Source organism: Mustela erminea, chromosome 2 (genome assembly GCF_009829155.1).
Source record: "Mustela erminea isolate mMusErm1 chromosome 2, mMusErm1.Pri, whole genome shotgun sequence".
NCBI lineage: Eukaryota > Metazoa > Chordata > Mammalia > Carnivora > Mustelidae > Mustela > Mustela erminea.
Genome location: NC_045615.1, coordinates 65217189 through 65241900, shown reverse-complemented (window position 1 = coordinate 65241900; position 24712 = coordinate 65217189). Strand labels below are relative to the sequence as shown.

The window sequence follows — 24712 nt, the reverse complement described above, 5'->3', positions numbered from 1 at the left end:
GTGGACTTATTTTTAATACTTCACCAGTAGCACAGTGAATCTCACACCTGCTTTGTTCTTTGGTTTGTTCATTAATCTTGAATGACTCCAGTTCTTTCCCTTCATTTTCAAAGGACCATCTTAACGTGGACAAAGGACAGTCTTTAACACAAAAAATAAATGCATGCACTCAGGGGATTAGGGATGTTGTAAAGGTAGGATATCAATCAAATAATAGGATGCGGCAACTTTACATAATTAAAAGTCCTTTTCCCTTTTACTCTGATCTCCCAGCTCCCAGCCTCAACCCCAGCCCCTCTATCTAGACACTCCAGTTACTGAAAAGTGTAGGTCTCCTTTTGGCTCCCAGAATCAATTATTCCCTTTTGATACCATTCTTTGTAGCCATTCAGCTCTTTGGGATAAAACAACTCTGTATTTGATCCACGTTCAACCATCATAGGCTAGCCTCTGTGACCTGGGGCAAAACTTAGCTGGTCTGAGCCTTGGTTTGTGTCCTCATTTGAAAATGGGGAAATAAATTGGAGCACAAGTGTAAAAGCATTGCGTGTGGTTTCTAGAGTATAGTAAACACTCAGGGAATGCCCTTTCTCTTGTCCTTCTCACTCAGAGGTTTTAGCAGCCTCTACTTTCTCTCTTTTTAGTAATCTTCCCTTGATTTATTTCACTTCTACCATGTTTGTTTCATTCACCATTTAGTGCATTATTAATGATTAATAAATGGTAAAACAGTTATATGGCTCTTAAGTCACCCTAAAGGGTGAGATAATTAAGTTAAAATAAAGGTATATATCCTCCTAACAGAAGAGTTGCATTTAAATATAAAGGGATTTCTCTAAAAGTTTTCTTAAAAGGTAAATGATTGGCCAAAATCTGACCTGTTGATGTTGGAGAGAAAACCAAATCTCTTTTAAATTTCTTCAAAATAAATTTATTTACACCCTCAACTCTGTTTAGTGATTGCCCTTTTCCATTTCTTAAGCCGTCACCGTGTAGTTAATGTACAACTTTCCTTGCACATAGTTCTCCTCATTTCCCTGCTATTAGGAGGAAAGGAGAGGATGTGCTAATCCTGACTCTTGTCCCTTCCCTGCTGAACTGCAACACCTGTCAATTCTGATATGTGTGAGTAACATGCTCTTGACAGTGTGTCTCCTGGATTAAAAAAAGAAAGAAAGAAAAACACAAAACTAACTGGACCTCAGAATTTGGCAGTGTAATCAGAGTAACTATAACACCAGATGTTTGTAAAGGCACTTCCATTTTTATCTGCTGAAGATTAATTGGAGATAATGTTTTGTAAACAAGAAGAAAATGAGGTTAAATGGGTTATCTTTGTCTTAACGGATGACACAGGACTGGCAGCATCCTGAGCTTATCCTAGCTGCCCCTCCAGCCTCTCCCACTCTCACTGGTCACTTGAGGAAAGAGATTATGAGCTATGCCTGACATGGTCACATGAGCCCTTAAAAAGCAGAAAGTTTCTCCACTGCACAGAAGAGGAAGTCAGAGATTCAAAACAAGAAACATTTGGGGAACCTGGTGAAGCGTCTGCCTTCAGCTCAGGTCATGATCCCAGTATCATGATCCCAGGGTCCTGGGATCGAGTCACTCCTCTGGAGCGACTTACTCCCGCAGGAAGCCTGCTTCTCTCTCTGTCTCCACTGCTCCCCCTGCCTGTCTCTTTCTCCCTCTCTCTGACAAATAAATAAATAAAATCTTAAGAAAGAAAGAAAAGGAAGGAAGGAAGGAGGAAGGAAGAAAGAAAGGAGGAAAGGAAGGAAGAAAGAAAGAAACATTTGACACCCCATTGCTGGCTTGAAGATGGAAGGAGTACTTGTCAGGGAATGTGAGTGGTCCCCACTCACATTTCTCCCACTCACATTCCTGACGGCGAGCGAGGAAATGGCGACAACCAGAAGGAGCTGAAGTCTACTAAGCATGAAAGTGAGCTTGCAGAGTCTGCAAATGGGAGTTCAGACCAGCCTGAACTGTGGTCACATGAGCAGAGATCCTGGTCACACCATGCTGGAACCCTGCCCCACCGAAACTGTGACATAAGACATTGTCATATGTCACACTGCTGATAACTTTGTGGTAATTTTTTATGCAGCAATAGAAAATGCAGGGATCAATCCATGTTTAAAATGTAAGGGTATGAATTCTTTCTTAAAAGGAGTTGGCTTCTTAGTGTTGAAATGCCTCATTCAGACAACTAACTTACAGGAAACAAGTATTGACTATCTCTGTTTTGCCGAGACCTGCACTAGATGCTGGGTAAGTCACCAAGGTATGGCCTCTAGTGAGAGAAAACAGATGCACAAACAAACAATAACAGTACAGGGTGACAAATACTTAGAGTCAGGTCCAAGGGGCTGTACGTATAGTGCGAACAACGGCTGAGTGTAACTGAGGGACTTGAAGAAGGCTTTTTAGCACCAAAGGGTGCAAATCTGTATTCCCAGCTACTGTGTATCTAGAATCCCTTTGAAGAAGAAAATTCAAAATTGATGAAAGAGCACACAAGTCTGGGGTTCTATACTGACTAACAATTAAGGGGGTCAAAGGAATTTAAAAATTTCTAAATACAATTTAAAAGGATGTGGCATATGTTATTTTGGTTTGCTTTTCAAATTTCTCTTGATTTGATACATTTAGAATACTAGCGAATAGGAGGGAAAAATGATAGCTTAGTATATCGCAAAAACATTCCATATTTACAACCCAGAAATCAGTTTCTCCCTTAATTCAGCTTAATTGAAAAAATACTCTTCACTTTATTAGCCTCCATTGTCTACAATCAATGACTATTTCTGTAGCATTCTTCACTCAAAGTGTAGTCTGTGGTCCCTTGGGACTCCCTGAGATGGTTTGACACATACGGTCAAAACTGTTCCCACGATGACACTAACAGATGGTCTTTTTCACTGTGTTGATGTTTGCACTGAAGGTGCAGAAGAAATGGTGGGTAAAACTCGTACTTATAGTCATCGAATCCGTATCACAACACCCTCCCATAGGAAAAAACGACAGTGTCACCTAAGACTATCAAGAAGCAGTAAAAATTAATAATTTTATTAAATCTTAACTCTTGATCACATACCTGACAAACTTTGTTTCTTCCAACTTCGGTACTTGGCAGGTATTTTCTCGCAAATGAGCAAAGTGAGTCTCTCTTTAGTGAAAATAATTGACTGTTGCCAGTGATAGAATTTGAGCTTTTGAGTAAGAATTAGGATTTTAGAAAACTTGTATTCACTACTGTGAGCCAGATAGCTTCCTAAATCTTTTTTTTTTTTTTTAAAGATTTTATTTATTTGACAGACAGATCACAAGTAGGCAGAGAGGCAGGCAGAGAGAGGAGAGGAAGCAGGCTCCCTGCGGAGCAGAGAGCCCGATGCGGAGCTAGATCCCAGGACCCTGGGATCTTGACCCGAGCCGAAGGCAGAGACTTTAACCCACTGAGCCACCCAGGCACCCCAGCTTCCTAAATCTTTAACGCTTTTCTGATGAGATCGGTGATGATATTAATGAATGTAATTTTTATATTATGTAACAAAATATGTCAACTCAGTTAACCAGTATTTTCCAAATAACCAGTGTGTAATGGTATAAAATCATGCATGGTTAAATTCAAAATTCAAGATCAGTGGATTTTAATGAAGGAGTTGGAAAAGTAAATTGATACAGTTTTTCACTCTACACTGCAACTAGCCTCTTTTTTTTTTTTTTTAAGATTTTATTTTTTAATAGTCTCTACATCCAACATGGGGCTCAAACTTTTAACCCCAAGATTAAGAATCTCCTTTCCACCAACTAAGCCAGCCAGGAGCCCTAACATTGCAACTAGCTTTTAGGAAATTATCACTTGACAAGTTTTGGTATAGTATCAAAGAAGTTCCACAATAATCTGAATAAAATTGGTAAAGTAATATTACCCTTTCAACAACAAATCTGTGTGAGGTTGAATTTCTTCATGTACTTCAACCAAAATAACATAATAGAATGGAGATTTGAATGCAAAAGCAGATAAGAGAATCCAATTGTCTTCTGTTAAACCAGATGCTGAAGAGATTTGCAAAAAAAGTGTAAAACAATGCCACCCTTATTGTTTTCGTTTTTTTTTTTTTAAGTTTTATTTCTTTTGACAGAGAGAGAGACCATGAAAGAGGGAACATAAGCAAGGGGATTAGGAGAGGGAGAAGCAGGCCTCCCACCAAGTAGGGAGCCCAATGTGGGGCTCAATCCCAGGACCCTGAGAGCATGACCTGAGCCAAAGGCAGATGCTTAACCGACTGAACCACCCAGGTGCCCCTAATTTTTTGGTTTAGAAAATGGTCACTTCATAAGAATGATTTTTTATGGTAACATAAAGGAAACATAGGTTTTTTGTTTTTAAATGAACTCATAAATACTTTTAAATTTCTCATTTTAATTTCTAATGTGATAAGTATAGATAAACCCACACAAATAATAACTCAGTGGGATGCTCAGTGATTATTAAGAGTGTTAAGTGCCCTGCAAGCAAAAAGTTTGAGAACTACTGCTCTAAGAGATTTTTCAAATGAATGAACTAAGATTGTATTGTCTATTAAATCATACTCTGAAAGGGGAGACAAAGCAAACACATAGAAAAACCTGTGTGTATATGTATCCTGCTGCAAAGTCCAAGCCAGTCTAAACTCTGAAGTTTACTGTGTCATAGAGATGAGCAGTGTGCACTTTTGGGAACCAGAATAATTCATTTATTGGGCCTCTTTTTCCTTTCTTCTTTCCTTTATCCGTTTCACAAATATTTATTGAGCATATAATATATTCCAGGATCTGATGTTTTATTTGCATTTTTCACTAATCCTCACCTAATTCTGTCAGGTATTGTTTCCACCCATTTTGCATATGAGGAAACTAAGATTCTGAATAATTAAGTGAATTACCTAAACATGAAACTAAGTGGATGTGAATGTTTGGGATCTGAACTCTGTGCCTTCACTGCCCATGTCCTCGAATCTTAAACTATATGAGTTCTCATCACTTCCACTTGGAAACCAGAGGATGGCAGGACTGCCCACTTTGGGTCTTTAGAATACAAGCTGTGGACTTGAGAGTTACTGCTTTGGGTTCCAGTCCTGTCTCTGCTTCTTCACATCCTCCGTGATCTTGTACAGATTACTTCCCCTCTCAGAAGCTCAGTTTTCTTCTCGATAAAACAGAAATTATAACGCCAGTAACTTCGGGGTGATTTCAGGATGGCATGGTGTAACGTATGGAAACCCTCACTGTAAGGAGAACTGGGAAAACTGGGAGAAGACCTGGTGGTGACATCCGGGTTCTCCTGTGGGCAGTGGTTCCTGTCTAGATGCTTTAGGGCGGCGGGGTCCATGGCAGGCCTCACTCCCCTCGCAGAGTGGTTTGGAACACAGTTGGGGAGGGAGCGAAGGCATGAGCAGGTGGAGCAGGAGGAGCAGGGACCTGGGTGTCAAACGAGTGCCGGCACAAGTCCTTGCTCAGCTAATTATTACTTAGGCCTCTGTCCAAGAGAACTCTGCCTTCTCAGCCATAAATACAGAGGTGATGCGGCCCACGTATGTGGATGAGTGCCAGAGAATATAAAGGCATGGCCGTAATGACTAGCACTTACTGGGTGTCTAATCTATATTAATTCCTTTCCCTATGACACGTTGCTTCTGCTCTTAGAAAACATTCTGGGTCTCCACTGGAGACCATCCCTTTCCCTCCAGACTTAGGCTCAGAATATTTGTCTGGCAAACCTTAGAATTTATCAGTTCCTGCTCAGGAAGTCTTCAGAGCCTAGGCTCTAATTGTTATCTTAAAAAGCTGCTACATCACAGCCAGTAGTGGTCTCAGATTTGAAGGCCACATCAGACCAGAATCAGGCAGTTAGCTTTGGTGGCTCTTAGGAGATTTCCAGTACAAGTTGTTACTTTTGAGGATGAGTTGTACAAGAAACATTATATCTTTTCTGAGTAAATTAAATCTGCTCCTCTTTGTGGGAAGGCTTGAGAAGCTCAGATTCTCAGAAGAAGAGGGGAAGACACAATATAAAATTACACAGTTTCTATTTCATGAGTACCAGATTTCCTAAGAGTTTAATAAAAAGTAAAATGGCACCATAAAAATTGAGGCCAGATGAAACTCCTCATCTCAGTAAGTTGGTTGAGTGTTACTACTCTTTGGAATTGGTTATTACCCAGAGGATTATTGATAAAATGCACAGCTAGACCCTGCAGTGTGGGTTGAGTTGAAATCTGGGGATGTGCAGGATGGGGACTGGCTGCTAGACCAGCAGGTTTCTCCCCCAGTTACTGTACTTACCAGCATGCCTGCAGCCTTAGCCAGGAGGGCGCTGAACCTCTTTTTAGTCCTTCCCGGAACCACATCCTTGGAGGCTGACAGCATTCATGACAGGCTGAGTTACTGCCAGTGGTGAGTGGGTCATTTCTGGGAACGCTGCTTTGGGGGTGGCTCTCAGGCTCCCTAAGTGGCACCCACTTCGTGTCCACGGGAGGTGTGGGTTTTATTGGCTGTGATGCCAAAGAGGTCCTTACCTGGGTGGCAGCCAAGCTAGCTTCCTTGGAATGTTTTCCAGTCCTGGAGAGAAAGGCATCAGTGGAGTCTCTGTAGCGCTAACCGCTTCTGCTGAGGTGCCTCTTTGTCTGATGTGACTCCTGTGCCTGGGACAGAGACCACACGGTCATTTCATTGCTGTCACATACTGTCCGGTACGGCCCGGATGGTCAACTCCGCGTCCAAGACTTTATGAACTCGGCTCTTCAGGGAGGCTGCAGGGTGCGCTGGTAACGAATGTGGTCTCCAGAGCCAGACTTTTCTGCCCTTGAGCCTGGCTTTGCCACTTAACCATCTCTGTGCCTTTGGGAAAGTTACTTGACTTCTCCAAGCCTCAGTGTCCTCATCTATAAAAGAAGGACACGAATAGTACCTGCCTCAAAGGCATTATAAAATGCTTAGCACACACCAAGCCCTTGGTAAGTGTTAGTTGCTGTAGTTATTATGTGCTATGTGGGTAGGATGGCCTGATGATTTTTCAACCTTGGGAAAAGATTGCAGGCTTCTGACTGAATAGCCATGTGTGGGTGCTGCGTGTAGGTGAGAGGGTGTCTTCTGGCGTCCCCCCCCCTTATATTTTCTGTCCCTTTTCAAGTACCTGCTCTTTCCATCCTTCTTACTTTTCCTTTGCTTACCTGCCTGAGATTAAAGAATCTATAGTTGGAAGATGAGGGTCTGTGGCATGGCTCGCTTACTGCCATGTGAGCTTAGCTAAGTTTCTGAACCTCTCTGAGCAGCAGTGGAGGATTTGGGATGTCTTAAAGCTGCCAGGTAGCTCATAAAGGGGGAATAGTAGTGGGTGCTGTGACCCTGGGATAATGAAACAAGGGACCCACATTGGGAATACCTCATGATTCTCCATGGGAAGCTAAGACTTCACTATAAATGTACCTATGTAATACCAATGACTGCACCTCTGAATGTACTTGACTGGATGTATGAATGAAAAAAGAGGGCACCTGGGTGGCTCAGTCGTTAAGTGTCTGCCTTCGGCTCAATTCATGATCCCAGGGTCCTGGGATTGAGCCCCACATCAGGCTCCCCACTCTGCGACAGGCCTGCTTCTCCCTCTCCCACTCCCCCTGCTTGTGTTCCCTCTCGCGCTGTGTGTCTCTGTCTGTGTCAAATAAATAAATAAAATCTTAAAAAAAGAAAAAGAAAAAAAATCAATGTGATTTTTACCCGTCCTCTCTCCCTCACGGGGAGATGTGTAGCAGGAAAAAGCACGAGATTGGGAGTCAGGAGATTTCAGTTCTGTTAAGTGAGAGATATTGGGCGTCCAAGAGCCAACACAGAGTAGGAGCCCCAAAGATGGTACTTCTCTGCTACTTGATTCCACTCTATTGAGTCACCCCCTGGGAGGTTTTCATTCCCATTTTATTCACGGTGACCCCGTATCACTGGAGTTTTGTCGTGAACAAGGCTGTGTTACCAGCAGTGCTGACAGTAGTCACAGCTTGATCATCCATTTCCTGGTGACCTCTGTTTCTCATCTTCCTGTCTTAGAAAATAGGAATCTTAAACTAAATGAAATTTCGTTTCTTACAGCTTTAATGGGATACGAAGGCATTATAATTACATATATACTGTCTCTCCTAACACCCAGTTCCTTTTCTTAGTACTTGATGCCATCTCTTTGTTTTGTTTTTGTTTTTGTTTTTTTAGCATATTTACTCTTTGTCTCCAATACCCCCGTTCTACTTCCAGGCCCCTAGAAAGGAAGCAGCATGAGAATAGGGGCCTTGTCTCTTTTGGCAGTGCTGAAAGAGTGCTTGGCATGTTTTCGATGTTTAGTAAATATATTCATATGCCCTCATATGGAGGTATAATCATGCATTATAATATAATTACATAAATTTGTCCGTGGTGGACGAATTTGACCAGGTAGTCAGTCAGTCGGTTGGTCTTCCCCTCCCTTACTCCCCACCACAACATATACCACACTGTTATTTGGAGATTAAAGGACTAGAATTAAGAATGGTTATATTGTTTGTCATAAAAATTACACAAAGTAGTAGTGCCTGGGTTCTTGCCTTGTGAGCGCATGTAATATCAAAGGACAGTAACTCCGGATATCAGAGGAAGCCCACAGTTTAGAGCTGCGGCCACTGGGCCATGTGACCGTGATGGCGACATGTGTGTGGCACACGGCTGGGTACGTTTATATACGTAGTGGAGGTAGTCAGCAGGAGGCAGAGTAGAAGCCTCAGAATTGTGCTCACACATATTATTGAGATTTCATATTGCTTTTATTATTTGGCCACAAAAATGGACATAATCCTTGTTGGCTTTAACACACCTACTAGTACTGCTTTCAGTATCCATCTTGCAAAATATAAGACAAGGCCAGAGCTTAAATTAAAATCCTCAGCTTCTTATCTCCTTCCCACAGGAAAGCAAATCTGTGTTGAAAACCGTAAAATTAAGAGGAGAGCAAGGATAGCATAATTTAGCAAAAATTCATGGCACCAGATTCTGAGCTATATGACTGGAGGGATAGGTCAGACATTAAGAAGATGCTGCCTGCTAATGCGGGTTCCTTAAGGTGGTGCTCTGGAAATAAGAAAGGCATGCAAAATATATATATATATATATGTATATATATACATATATATATATAACATTTCTAGAAGGTTTCTGCAATGCTTACTCTTTAGAAGCACTCTAAGAAAATACCTTTGTAGATTGCTTGGCAATTATGCTTCTTGTGAGACTTTTGAAATGAAACTCAAAGCAGTTTAGTGGAGTTGAAATATATTCATTTTAGCATTTGGGTGCTGAGATTTTTGTTTCCATTTTAAAAAGGGTTTGTTAATAATACCCTCCTATCCCCACCCCCACCCCCACCTCCTCTAACATTCTAAATTCCTTGTATTTAAGAAGCTCATTCTGTGTATTTGGCAAACTGCATCATTAACACTTGAAAAGCACTGAAACATTTTTTTAACCTTTTACACATTTATATGCATTGATGTCTGTGCTGAGGTATATAGAGAAAAGGCATGGGGCTTTGATAATGGTGCTCTATTTAATAAATGCCCAGGGCTATATGAGCTGTGCAAGTTCCGCCATTAGAGACGAGCTGATCGTTATAAAACAGGGAAAATCTAGTATGGAAATTATATCATCTAAAAAAAGGTGATTTTTCCCCTTCCATTTTTTTTTTTTAAATAAGTTTTTTTAGGGTAGAGGTTGTAATGATAGGGTGTAGAGAATAAGTATTACTAGCTGTAAAGAGAATTAAGTGTTACTAGGATAATTGCTCCTAGTTTTCCTGAGGGTAGTCCTACCCATTGGAGCAACATACTTTTTATGTCTAATCTGTAAAGAAAACAACAACATCAAGTTTAAATTAACACATGTGTCAGGCGCCACCACCATACACAACAGGCATGTTACAGGGCCCTCAGCCTTTTAGATACAGACCTACATTTTAAGCAGATGTCAGGTACTTACTAAATTTTTTTTTTTAAATACAGATATTTGCTTCTGGAGAAACAGATTTCACAAGCATTTTAGTTTATAACACAGTAAAATATATCACTAATTCAAACTAATTATGGGGAAGACATGTCTGAACTAGTTAATTAGTGAATGTTCAAAATTAATTATATTTTATTCCTCTTAAATTCACAAGTTACTTATTTTTGTGGTGTTTGTAAATAGAGATTTTCTTGGGACTGCTGTAATTAGTAGATGAGTTTAAAATCAGATATGTATTTTGCATGTATATAATTTTGTTGAGTTTACTTTCTTTTGGGGGGGAGTGGGCATAGAATTTATAAAAAACAATTTTTCTTGGTGATTCACAGACCTGTACCCCTGGGGATAAAAATATATGTTTAGAAAAAATAAAAAATTATTAAAAAAAAACAAAACAATTTTTCTAATCAGTTAAACTGCCTGCGCCTTGTTTACATTACTTGATTTGCTTAGCAACCACTTTTGGGGGGTAGAAGGGAGAAAAAAATTCAAGTTTAACCAAAAAAATAAATTGAATCTTTAAAAGTATTATTGGTATATAATTTTAGACTTCCAAATTCAATAATAAAATTTGTTTTTAAACTAATATAAGACATACAAAATGTCAAAATATATAAAATGTTAACAATTTAAAGTGTTCTTATAAGCCATATTTCATATTAAACTCAAGATAAGAAATTCCCTTTTATCAGTTAAGACTTTCTCTAGAAACTAGAGAACATGAAGATGAACTGAGTACTGCTAAAGCATAATGGATGGTCATGTTTGATTGACAAAGCTGTAAGACATGAAAAAAAATACTGTAACATAATCCTTAAAGATGTACAACTATAGCATTACAGATTCTATAAACTAAGGGGATATCAGTACAGCAAATTTATATTTATTAGGTTGCTTAAAATTTTTACCTTCAAATTGTAATATTTATTCATTCCTTTGTTCATTGAACAGTTGAGTGCCTTTTTATTGCCAGACATATGTAATGAATAAAAAGAGCTTATAAAATATTTATAACTTTTGCTCCAGTAACTCCTGGTTGAATATAACCTGAGGGGATAATCCAAAATGGAATATAAATATGTGCATACAGAAATTCATGTCATATGAAATAATAGTGATCAACCTAAATCTCCAAGGGACAGTGATTAAATAACTGATTATCTCTTGATGGGATATTCATGTACTTGAGTATTTAACATGGAAAAGTTCTGAAGATAGAATGAGGACAGCAGATGAGTTCCGTTATCCAGGTTTAGAGGTGATTCTTGGGTTATGCTGATGTCCAGTTACTGCTCTTGTCTGACTTGTTCTATGGGAGAGGAGACAGGACCTGGGCGTTCCTATTAACCATTGACCTTGTGGTTACTTCGCAGTCAAATAAGGTGCCGGTGGTGCAGCCATCGCATGCGGTCCATCCTCTCACCCCCCTCATCACGTACAGCGACGAGCACTTTTCTCCAGGATCACACCCCTCACACCTCCCATCAGATGTCAACTCCAAACAAGGTGAGAGACCCTGCCTTCCTAGGCCTTTCTCAGTAAGTGAGGAGCCACATCTCATTAGTCCAGTGCCTTTACAGGTGTCTTTGCTCTGTGTCACTGCGTGGATCAAAGCATCTTTGTAGGAGACGAGTAATTAACTTGATAGCAATTTTTTATAGCCCACAAGAATTTGTTGTTGCTTCTCTTATTTTTCAGGATTTTAAAAAAGAAGAAGAAAAACATAAAAAAAACATATTTTCAAAGTTACAGCTTTTAAAATCTAGGATCTACAGTATAAGCCAGTGTGTTACACAGATATTACACTAAAAATTCAATCCTCAATGCCCCCTACAGTCTTCGGTTATTGCATGTACGAAGTGTTGATGGTAGTGTTTGAAAAATGTTAGAAAAGGGACAAAATAGGAGATTTTTACTTCAAATGTTATTTTTTTAAGTCTTCTGTGATTTCATTTCAGTCCTTTTGTTTTATCCTTTTTTTTTTTTTTTTACCATCACCAACTTAGATAGAATAATAAAGTACAAAACCATCTCTGTTTACAGTCAAAGTAACATGATTCCTATTTTACTTCTCTTCATTATTACCCAGGTCTGCTTCTGTATCATTTACAGAAGAACATAAAGCAGAAGAGGTCTGCATAATCAAAATGCCTGGTTTCTCTAACCTGATGGGTATAAGTATGCATTGGTTGTAGGACTCAGTGCTCTGGTTCTCCAAGCCTTCTGGCTCAATCTGCTTAGAGCACACTTTGAGGATGAATTTGTTCACAGGATGGCCGTTTTTCTCTCCATTTACATACACACTTGGACCTCAACAGGATCTTTAGAAGTTCGAAATAAAAGATCCTATAGAACCATGTGAAGGCAGAGAATGTAAAGGTGTAAAATCTGCCATCACCAGCATTTCCCCCTTTTGTCCAGACCAATCATTGATCCACAGTGGTCAATAAAATTTTTAAGTGTAAAAAAAGAGTGGAGTTCAGAGGCTAGGTGTTTTTTCCACTGCGTTAAATCTGTATTGCGTTCATTTCCATCCATTGTTAAAACAGCTTATTTGAGGACTTAGTTATTGTTGGACTCTGTCTTGAGTGAAGCTATGTACTCTTACCTAGGGAAGGTAGAATCACCTATACAGATGTGTCTGGGTTGGCCTTTTTGTTTTTATTTATCTTTTTAAAGATTTTATTTATTTATAACAGATAGCAAGAGAGGGAGAGAGAAAACACAAGCACAGAGTAACTGGAGAGGGAGAAGCAGGCTCCCTGCTGAGCAGGGAGCCCAATGTGGGGCTTGATCCCAGAACACTGGGATCATGACCCGAGCCCAGGGCAGACATTCAACAACTGAACCACCCAGGTGGCTCCAGGTTTGCCTCTGTTTTACTCCTCATTTCCAGTCTTTCTCTACTTTCCTTTTATCGAATAAGAATAAGAAACATCCAAGACAGATGGAGGACATATGGTGAGAAAGGGAACTAAGATAAGATATTTTAGGAAAAAGGTAGAGTTTAAGAGGGAAGATCATGACCTTGGTCATGGTGATTTCAAGTGCCTTATAGATACCTGGAGGGAGAGAAGGAGTAAGATAATTTATGGGTCACCATCCCAGAGCAGTATCTGAGCTGGAGATTCATATCTGGGAACCTTAAAGCTGTAGATAACAGTTAAATATAGATGTAAAAGCCTCAAACAAGCTACTAGCAAAAAGAATTTAAGAATTTTTTTACTTGTTTTTAAACTACTTATTTAATAATTGCATAGTGCTTACTATGTCCTAGGCCCTGTTTTAAGCACTTTTGAAATAAACTTATTTAAAACAATAACACATGATGGTTCAGTAGTTCTTTCTTTTAAGAATTCTAGGATGGTTCTATTTTTAAAAAAGACTAGTTTTTGACTAGCTACCAATTAACGTTTATTATTTTCTCTTCTCTTTCCATCTCTTCTGCTGCCCTACCTTGTTTTGCTTTTACTAATTGTAATTTATATCATTACTTCTCAAAAAAAAATTTTTTTAATTTTTAAACTCTCTAGAACTAGAGAAAGAACAAGTGGGCATGATTAGAAAATTGCATATTCTTTGAAGTTCTTATTTTGGCCTAAAAATTTGTGTGATTTTTGCATTCTAATCCATGCACTGTATTTGCTTTAATATAAAGTCTTGTTTTTAATTACTTTTTTTGTAAACAAAGACCTCACAGACCTTGTCACCATTTATCTCTGGGGATATGTAAACTTTGCTTTGAAAAGAACTAATTTGCTTGATTTGGGGTTTGTATCATTACACTTGGTCATAATTCATCACCAAAAAGATAAGTAAAAAGCTCATTAGGTCTCTTGCTTTTTCTCTCTCTCTGCCAACATTTTTAGTTATATCATGTAGCTAAACTAGTTAGAATGTAGAGGTACTGAGGTCAGAGTTACTAATTTCAAAGTTCCTAGGAGGCGGGTTAGTTTTATTTAAAAGAAAAAAGTAGTATCATGCACATACTCTAATGGTAGGTAGAACTATCGAGTAAATATAAATTGTCAGCAGAACTCATTCTCACTTGTAGGAAAATAACTAGGTTAATTTCACAATAGGAGCACATTCATTTTTTACCTTCCTCCCAGTATGTTGGTGTGAGGTATGTGTACAGGTGTAGGAAAAGGAAAGGAAGCTGATGCCAGTCATTTTCTTCTCATTATGTCCAGTAAAAATGTTAAAAAGAAAGATTTGGGGAAATTCTGGGTTTCTGTGCCTGTTTATATCTTTGTATTACCCACTGTATCCTTATAAATAACCACAGATACTCACATAACACTACTCTTTGTTACATGTATTCATGCTTTATTCCTCACAACAACCCCTATTCCATTTTTATCCTGATTTTAAAGAATCTTAACACCTAAGTAGCTTCCTCAAAGATACGTAGCTTGTGCATGGCAGAACTGATAGATCCATACAAGTCCAATTCCAGAATCATTTCATCCATAATTATCAAAGTGACTTACAAAAAATTAAAAACTGTTGGGGCGCCTGGGTGGCTCAGTGGGTTAAGGCGCTGCCTTCGGCTCGGGTCGTGATCTCAGGGTCATGGGATCGAGTCCCGCATCGGGCTCTCTGCTCAGCGGGGAGCCTTCTTCCCTCTCTCTTTCTCTGCCCGCCTTTCCGTCTACTTGTGATTTCTCTCTGTCAAATAAATAAATAAAATCTTAAAAAAAAAAAAGAAAAAGAAAAAATTAAAAACTTTTAAGGCTCTGCAGTGTCTAGCCTCTCATACGTAGTAAATATTCAATAAATACTAGTGAAATGAGTGACGTGAGATGTGTTTCAATAGCATAGCAGTTGGTGGAGAGGCACACACTTACAGGACGTAACGTAACAATAGGCCAAATAAAAAACACAGATCCATTCTCTGCTCATATAATGACCTAAGCCACATCACGTATTTAGATATCCATGAAGTGTATACATGCAAAATGGTTGGTGATAATGACCCAGAATGAAGAACTTTTAATTTGCTCATTCATTTGTTCAGTCATTCAGAAGTATTTATTGAGGGCCTCCTCTGGAGACAACCATACTTTGACACCTAGATTGGTAAAACATAGACTCTTTTTTTCCAAGCAGTATATAAGCTCACACAGGAAATCATTTGCCCAAACTAATGTAAAACAAAATGAAGAACATCTTAAGTACCATGTTGAAAGTACAAATGAAACATTGTAGATTCAGACAAAGAAGTTTTTCTCAGAGCTATACACATTAGAGGGGCATATTTGAAATGTGAGTAGAAATTTATTTAGTAGAAGCCATCAAACTAAATACCATCATAGAACTAGAATCTAGCAGGTGCTAGTAAGCAAATATAGTTTCCTTTTTTCCTCCTTTGAGCAGTAAACCCAAATCCACCCAGCTGGTACTGTGTTTGGTTGCAGTCCTCCTACCCAGAATCACTGCTGCAGGGCTCTCGGCTTACCTAGAACATGGATGAGAGTGGAGAGCAAGATTTTAGGCTTGTCTGCATAGATAATGTGCTTGTAAGTTACCTGTCTGTGTCCCAGTGCTAAAATTCCAGGAAAATACATATTTTCTATATACCGGCACAGGATGCCTAAGTAATCAGTAATCATTCCAGACCTTGGTTTTCCTATTTGCAAAAGAAAAAGAGTAAAGTAGACAATTCTGATAGTCTGTGACCTGTAGTCATGATTTTCAAGCTCAATATTCCACAAAGTTTCCAAAGTTCTTCTGAGTTGCTGTCTGAGTTTTTTTTTTTTTTTTAAATTGAGCAGTTCCCCTGCAGACCCTGAGTTTGGGGAGGTTTCTGAATCTCAAAGATAAGGGAGGCAGCAGGTTGGCCCAGTGATGCTGATATGTCAAGAATCATCATTCTTGTAGGTTCCCTTAGATTCACCCCTACTGCCCAAACCTCCCCAGACCCAAGGCAAAAAAAGTCCCAGAATATGAAATTTGGAGTCCACTGTGCCCCAAAAGTAGTGATATTTCTAGCCAAAATGGCAGGGGGGTGGCAGGGATTTGAAACAATCTTTTAAAGACAGCAAAACATGAGATAATCTCATGTAAACTCTCTATTGAGGGATTAAAAACCTTCTTCCTATCTGCTTCCTGTAAGAGTTGAGTAAAAGTTGGTCCTAACTTCAGAGTTGAATTAACACCAACTTTGAAGGCCATACTAATTAAGTCATTTCCGTAGGTTCAAGACCTTTAATATCTAATAAGACCCAAACAAAACCCATAGGCATTTTAAACAGTAAAAAAGCAGAATAACTAAAGAACATCTTTCATATGCTCCCCTGATTTCACATATTGGTCAGTATACAGCCACTGAATGCATATTCTGGGTGTTAAACCTGGAAATGCGTGCTCATATATGGAGTTGGCCTTTTAAGGCCAGATTAGCAATATAAAGAAACTTGTGGCTTTTTTCTAATCAGAATCAGTTTTCCCCAAATACACTGAATCTAAGTTTTTATATTTTGCCTTTTTATGCATGTGCCCCTTCTTTTCTGTACCCAAGGTAAAATATAAACAAAGAGATGCCATTTGGGACTAGGATTAGGTATAATCTTTAGGTGGTTTTTACAGTTATAGGGCAATGTGCCCCAGGGAGTGTGAGCTCAAGAAACAATTTGGTGGCATGCTCATTTTCTGTGGAATACAACTAATCCAGAACAGCTTGACCTTGGAGCCCAGAGGACTCAACTTGATGAAGAGCTTAGTTGGAGCTGAAGTGGCAGAGACCAAATGAATCATATCAAGTGTGACCATTATGGGGCTGAAGATGATTCCTAATTAATCTTTGATCCTCTGAGGTATCACATTTCCCAAATCTATGTGTCCATAAGGGAGCCAATGAAAATATGAAAGTGGCAATTTACCTAATCCTTGGGCACCATGTCAGGCCATCTACTCATGAAGGCTGTCATTTTCCATTCTATACAAAAACTACTGTCTACCATTTTCTTAACCCAAGTGGAATAATGAGGGCAAACTAAGTAATTTAAAAATCTTCCTATGGTTACTGTTTTACTAGCAGCATATTTACTCTTTAAGGAGTTCCTCAAGATGTCCTGTTTTAGGGCCTGTTTTTTCTGATTTTGAGATCTGGAGAAAGGCTAACAAACTGACCGCAGTTAAATGCATCCTATGAGCAATGTTTCATGCTAGACCTTAAGAATTAATGGTATAAAGCATTTTATTGCTTCTCTTTTATTCTTGTAGTCTGATGTCCTGTGAATCTGAAAACTCTCTTCTCCATTGTTCTTTTGAACAGGCATGTCCAGACATCCTCCAGCTCCTGAGATCCCTACCTTTTACCCCCTGTCTCCAGGTGGTGTTGGACAGATTACCCCACCTCTTGGCTGGTAAGATCCTTCCTGCAGCCTTCAGTCAGTCATTTGAGCATGTGCTCTCTTCTTTCCATTCATGGAAATTAGCTTTATGAATGATAACATTTGTGGAGTTGAAGAAATTTCACATCAACAAGCAAGGTGCTAACTTTATTTCATTTCAATTTGAAGGATTAAAAAATATATAGACTTTGAAATGGATTGAATCCCTTTGCTAATATGTGAATGACTGTAGCATTTACTTTGAGGCTTATAGTCTTACGGATTCAATTTGTGGCTTTGGGCATTTGCTATGCCTATACACAGGGCTCAGTGTGGTTCTTCTTGTTTACTTTTTTATGAACAACTTATTTTTGAAACAAACTTAGACACATTGGATATCAGTCTTTGCTTATAAAATGAGCAAGTGAGGGAAATGGCAACTCAAAATTCAAAAATACAAAAGCCTCTTTTGAATGTTAATAAAGTAAGCACCAGTTTGAGTTCGGACAAGTGAAAAACTGATGTTTGTGCTTCCTTTCTTCAGAATCCAGACACTCATTATTTTGTTGTTTATATCTAGAAAAATTCTTACTGCTGTTTTCAAAATTCTTTAAATTATAAAGGTAAAGGAAAGGAAATGTGTTTTTGGAAGGAAGACTTACATAGTGCAGCCTATTTTTCTCGTGTTATTGTTAGCACACAGCTTACGCCCGTCCCACTCCCATTCTTCTCCATCCCTCCCTCCCCACTGCTCACTCCACAGAAACACTGCTTCAACTTGAGCAGAGGAACCCTCTCTTTTCTTTATCTGACCTCCCGTCCTCAAAGCCCCTATCACTCCCCCAGTCCTTACCTTGACATCCTTATGTTATCTCTTCTTCAGCAAGAAGGGGTCATCCTGTCTTGGAAATTCCAGCTGTCTGTCCGTCTGTCTGTCTCTCTCTCTCTAGCACTAAATCTCCCAGTCAACTGTTTGAGTTTAATTGATTATGCATACTTTCAAACCTACATCAATTATTCTGTCTGAACTTAACGACTTAGGGGCAGTAATCCTGTGTTGAGTGGCAGCTGGAAATAAAGACTGTGTAAATGAGAAATGTGAGATGCAGGGAAAAACAGAGATGGGATTCTCAGAGTGGAGAGGGAATAATTTCAGTGAATTGGTCTTTTATTTCTTGACTATAGAATAGGTATATGAAGGGGTGGGGGAGTGCAGTGTTTTTAAAATATTTGTTCATTTAAAAAAATAAAATAAAATATTTGTTCATTTTTATGTAAATTTCACCCCTCTTTCCTTCCCTGAAGTTCTCAAAGATTTCTGAAAGGAGAATTTCACCATTCTCATGGTTCTGTTATATTCAGTAAACGTGTTATATGTCTTATTTTGTTCAAAGCGTTAGTGGGATCGGGAGAGAGGAAGGGGTAAAAAGGTAATTCATGGACTGGTTTGCTTTTCAAGTTGAGGGTGGGAGATTTTCTTCAAGGTAAATGGTGCTTTGGTTGGGTGGAGGGCAAGAAGGGAAGCTTCGGATAACTGAAGAAATGCTGTGCTCTGTAATTACCCCCATGGGGTTCTTTTTGAATACCTCCCTCTTCTCCCCTCATCAAACTCTTATTGCTGGTTGGTAACTCATGTTTTGTCATTGATGGGTTCCTTTCTTCTGTGACCTCAGGCAAGGTCAGCCTGTATATCCCATCACGGGTGGATTCAGGCAACCCTACCCATCCTCACTGTCAGTCGACACTTCCATGTCCAGGTAGGTGGAGGTGGAAACTGGGCACCCCAGGACAAGTTGCTCCTCTTGCGCTTGCATTTCGTGCGCCTCTGCTTGCCTCTCGGTCGGCTAGGAGGGTGCATACCTCAGCCCCGCGTCTGTCTGTGCAGTGTGCCTGGCTCCCACACTAGGTGTCGCAGAGATTCCTGGGTAGGAGCCAAACGCTGCACCCCCAGCACCAGCCACACCCCTGGGGAGACGACGCAGCAACACCTGGGAAACTGTGCATCTGAAAGAACTCACTGCCACCCTACTACGGGATGTGAAACGACCTGAAAGCAGACATTCTAAGAAGAGCTTCTTTGATTCAAAATATGCTGGGAGTGGGGTAGCAGGGAGGAGAAAGACTGGTCTGGTCTGAGTTCTGTAATTTGCTTTCTTTGAGGAAAGTTGTAACCATTTAATGCGACAGTGTCCGAAAATGCCCAGATAGTCAAGAACCTTCCTGGACCAAGGCTGTCCGAAGAGAAAGAACGGTGCTTACTGGCTGTCAGGCCATGCGGGGTGTGTGTCCTAGTGTGTGAATCAGGCCCTGTGTGGACATGTTGTAGTTCAAGCGAAGCTCTGTAAGGTCTGCCATGCCACACTGCTCTGTGTACTGCTTTTGCTTCTGGAAAGGATGGCGTCTGTGCTCGATGTACACACACATTCGTTGTGCATCATCTGTTTGTCCCATGTGGCTTGTTCAGGGGAGCTAGCATCATTGTGCTGGAAGTTAAACTACTGGGCTAGTAATTAGTTGGGAATCTTCACTTTTGATTATTTGGTATGAAATTCACAATTTCTGTGGTGAATTTCAGCTTTTTAAAAAATCATTATTTGCTCAGCAAATTGCAAATGTAGCTGTTTGGAGGAGATAAAATTAATATCCTTCCCCCCAAATGTATTTTCACACCTTTTAACGTTGCGAGAACTCTCTGGTGACAGGATTTCTCCCCATGCGAAGAACAGCATCATGTGTCTTTGCAAATGGTACACGTAGCAGAGCATCACTGCTTAATCAAAATCTTTGTATTTTTCCCATGCCTCCTTAATGTTTAAAAATTTGTTTCTGATCCAAGCAGAGTTCTTTCTTTGCTTCCCAGATGCAGAGATTAATCATGCTGCTGCGATAAAAGACCTGAGAACACTGTTCTTGTTGAATTAGATATTCACCTTAAAACAGTTGGAAAAGCCGGGCACCTAGTTGGCCCAGTTGGTAGAGCATGCAGAGCTTGATCGCAGGGTCTCCAGTTCTCAGGTCGTTGTGTGTGGAGCCTGCAAATCAATCAGTCAATCCATTTGAAACACACAAATTTCTAAAGCTATTAAAATTTATCCAAAGCATTTATTTTTATTTTTATTTTTATTTTTTTCTTGCATGGCAGTTGCCCTTCTTTGTGCTGTATGGTGGGGGACAGTTTAAGATTTTTTTTAATGCTCTACCAAGTGTACTTGGGAGAAAAGCCCTTAGCATGTGCAGTTTTTACCTGATGCCGAACTGTACCCTTCCCTTAATTTTATTATCCGTTTTTCATAAGACTAGATCTCTCAAATAGTACTTTCTTTCCGTATAGAAGATTATTTTAGAAGATGCTGATGGCAGCTTTATTAAATTAGGGACTGAAAATAAACTTCCTGTGCCTTATTTTCTCAGTTGTTCTCTCCAGATATCAATAAAGCCAGCCAGCCATTTGAGAAGACTTAATTTGACAGTTTGCTTAGGCAGATATTTTAATGTGGTGTCTTCAGCTTTCATTTAAAAATCATTTAAAAGGCTAAATCTTAATAAAGTATGTTTCCAGCAATTACTGAAATTCTTCTTTGAAAACTGCTTTGCAAGAAAATTGACTCTTTTTTTTTTTTTTTTAATCTATGCTCTAGAGTCCTCTCAGGAAAAATGTCTGATTCTGTTAGTTTGGGAAAAAATTCTGTTATACAAGGAATAAGTATAAATGTTTCCACTTGAATACAGAGAGAAATTAATTATTGGCCCACTCTGATTCATAGTTATTTCTCCGATGTATAAAGGTGTGTTTTCACTTTCAGCCAATAGCAGTTAGTGGATTGTTTCAGAATTCTGCCTCCTTTTTGCTGCAACAGCCACTAGTACATATTTTCCTTTCTTTCCTTCTTTCAGGTTTTCCCATCACATGATTCCTGGTCCTCCTGGTCCCCACACAACTGGCATCCCTCATCCAGCTATTGTAACACCTCAGGTCAAACAGGAGCACCCCCACACTGACAGCGACCTAATGCACGTGTGAGTACGCCTCTGGTTTCACCTGTGAGCACCTGAACAGACTGAGGACTTAAACACAGCTTCTGCTTGCTGTTGTTGAACACTTCCTCCCTCTCTTTTATTACGAAAATCAGTGTGTCTCTGCCTTGATAGTACCGCCCCTGAGGACTTTAAGCAGCTTGATTCTCACTGCACTGATTTTAAGATTGGAATGAAGCATGGACCTCAAAAATCAAGGGACCTGCACCAAAACGGAGCAATCTTCCAAGTGTGGAAGATTGAATAATCTTGAGCTGTTTAGCAGTTCACAGCCAGGTTTTAATTGGGTTCTGATTGTTGCACCCGATGGTACCGGAGGGAAGTAGACAGGACGGCTCCCTGCATTTCCTTCTGGACATGCACTTAACCATGCTTTCGGCTTCAAAAGCACAGAATTCAAGGGAAAGGGGCAGACCAAGCCCAGGATCCCCTATCAGGCCAGGCTTTTCTCAGGATGTTATACCAGGACTAAATTTCCTAAAGAGATCAGTAATTGAATTCCTTAATCTAGGGTCTGTAGACGGGGACAAGAGGATGGGGTCGCAGGGGGCATCGGTGCAGAAAACCCCGGCACATGCAGTCAAAGCCAACATGCACTTGCTTAGGGGAGAATGTCTAAAGTTTCATTAGGTTCTCAGAGGGACCCTTGACAGAAGAAGCTCAGAACATCAGTTCTGAAAGAGGAATAACCACCCATACTTTGTGTTCAGCTTTTCTTGAGGTGACCAAGGAGCACGGGCTCAGGCCCATTTGGCGTCAAACACTTGCATAGCTATAGGTCAACTTTGTCAGACCAAAGGATCTTTGCTCCTCCTGAGTTGTTTTTCTAACCCGATGCTCTTCTGGGTGCTTGTAGAGCTCCTAGAGGATTGTCCCCGGCCTGAGTTTTTGTCTGGTGACATGAGCGATGCTCTGCTTCCCCTGTCTCTCCCTCCCCACCCCCTTACCATCCCAACCACCTTTTAGGAAGCCTCAGCATGAACAGAGAAAGGAACAGGAGCCAAAAAGACCTCACATTAAGAAGCCTTTGAATGCTTTTATGTTATACATGAAAGAAATGAGAGCGAATGTCGTCGCTGAGTGTACCTTAAAAGAAAGCGCAGCTATCAACCAGATTCTCGGCAGAAGGGTAAGTAGTAGGGTGGGATGTAAATGTTTATGGTGACCTTGGACTGTCTTGTTAAAAGTGGTCATAGAATGCATTTGTATAATCACAGCCACTTTGGGAAGTAACAGAAGATAGGATAATAATCTTTAGGGGGATTAAACGATAGAATGCATGGTTAACAGTTTAGATTGTACCTAGCACATAGAAAACCTCCTGTAAATGTTAACTGTTTTCCCTGTTATCTTTTATTGGGTGTCTTTATGTGCCAGGTACTCTGGTAGGCATTAGATAATAACTGCTGAATAAAATAGATCGGGTCCTTGTCTTCATGGAGCTTAATGTCTTCTGAGAGGATACAGATGCTAGAAAGATAATTACCTGGTGTATAATTAAAACTGTGAGAAATGCTGTGAATGTCAAGAGTAAGATTCTATGAGAAAGCATAATAGGGAGCTAGGGAAGTGCGCCTCTAGGAAGATGGTATTAAAGCTGAGACCTGAGTAAGGAGTAGAAATTAACCGCATGACTAGTGGTGGGAGGTGGGCCCTCCCCAGATGGAGTGACAGGTGTGTGCATTCATGTCTGAAGCAAGAAAGCACTTCGCCCACATAGGGAACTATAGGAAGGCCTTGCAGTACCAGCCACGCTTCTGGAAACACCCAGGCAAACACAGGGGGCCACCCCTCCCGAGACAGAAGTAGATCTGCTCTACTCAGAAGCTTTAAGGAAGAATTTATATGGGTCAGAGAAGTTCTTTATTCTAGAAAAATTGCTCTCTGGGTCTTTTTAAAGTGTATATAGGTGCATGGTTTCTGCCTTGCCCCTTTTCTGTTCATTCCTTCTTTAACTCATGCCAAGATACTTTTCAGATCACCTGCTATATAGCAGGCTCTAGGCTACAACCAGGACAGACACTCTTGAGATTTCTTTATCCATCCACCAGCCCAGAGGCTATTAAGTCTTTCCAGGTGCTTTTCTTGGGATAGAAATGGTTTTAAAATATCGGATATCTGAGGAGTGGTGGAAAAAATTGGAGTCTTTCTAATATTACATTATAATTTTAGAAATGTTTCATTTTAATTGATGCTCTTCATATGTGTGTGATAGTTACTTCAGTTATGAACTCCTATATTTGTTTTTGCAACCTCTCAAGGAATTCATGATTTGTTAATGAACATTTAGGCGAGGAAGGCCTAACAGTCTTTGTAAAACTTAGGTGATTGTGTTTTAGCTGTTGTTGTGGTTAATTTTTACCATGTTTGATACAAACCTAATAAATTTCAGCATTCATAATGGAAGACATGCAGGAGATTACCAGGCCATGTGAACAGATGGGGGGCAGCAAGCTTTCTTGTATTATCGATTCCTGTTGGATAGAATAAAAATGCAGTTATTTCCAATCTGCAGGACACCAGAGTTTCAGGGGTAGGGTGTGGTGGCAGATTATAGCTCTCTTGGTGCCCCGTGTCCAATACTCTCCCTCCCTGTGGATTCTTAAACACGTAATAACAATAATTACAGTGATTTCCCAAGCCAGAGCATAGCAGATAAATGATTCCCATCATCTTTGAGGAACTTCACCTTAAAAGCTTAAAGGCTGATGACCATTCCCCCTGACCCTTTAAAGAAACCAGAGGGAAAGAAGGGTTGATGTTCTTTTTTCAGTTTATATAAAACTCTTAGCTTTTTTCCATTTTTGAGTTAAAGGTCCCCTGACCCTCCAGTGGGAATTATTTTCTTGTTCAAGAGAGTAGGTAGGGATATAATACAGAGGTATGCTTCCTATTTTTAATGCACGTTTCCAACAATTGCTACTTTCTCAGCTCCCATAATGATCCCCAGATCAGAGCGTGTATCCTAAAAGATGGTTCTCATTTGGAATCTCTCTCTGTCTTTGATTTGGACACCTGTTTCTATTTATAGGTCTCTGAGATCTTTGATTAAGATCAGGTTTTCTATCCTTTTCATAACTCCCCTCTGGCAGGGTAGTCCTTGCTAGTTCTTTAAAGATCCTGCTTTAAAATCATGAAGTTTTATACACTGGCATAATTAGAATTTTTAAAATTAGAACTTAAATTCATTCTGGAACATTTTTAATTTTTGATTTTATTCATCTGTACTGTATCTCTAAAAAGAAATGTTCAGTCACATAAATTTAAGTTTT

At 39.8% G+C, this 24712-nt stretch overlaps 1 protein-coding gene across 8 annotated transcripts in view; it reads left to right on the top strand.

The window, feature by feature from the left end:
* The window catches only part of LEF1 (lymphoid enhancer binding factor 1), a 120039-nt gene that overhangs the window by 72192 nt on the left and 23135 nt on the right, over nucleotides 1-24712 (top strand). For 6 of the 8 annotated variants that reach the window (XR_004283240.1, XM_032333100.1, XM_032333095.1 and 3 more), the window contains 5 exons: nucleotides 11442-11574; nucleotides 17348-17438; nucleotides 19079-19162; nucleotides 21300-21422; nucleotides 22407-22569. Coding sequence is in view for 7 of the 8 variants with exons in the window: in XM_032333100.1 (XP_032188991.1) it covers nucleotides 11442-11574; nucleotides 17348-17438; nucleotides 19079-19162; nucleotides 21300-21422; nucleotides 22407-22569 (594 nt within the window). In the remaining variant the exon portion in view is untranslated. The remainder of the gene's footprint in view (nucleotides 1-11441; nucleotides 11575-17347; nucleotides 17439-19078; nucleotides 19163-21299; nucleotides 21423-22406; nucleotides 22570-24712) is intronic. The other 2 variants (XM_032333098.1, XM_032333099.1) reach the window with 1 other exon arrangement.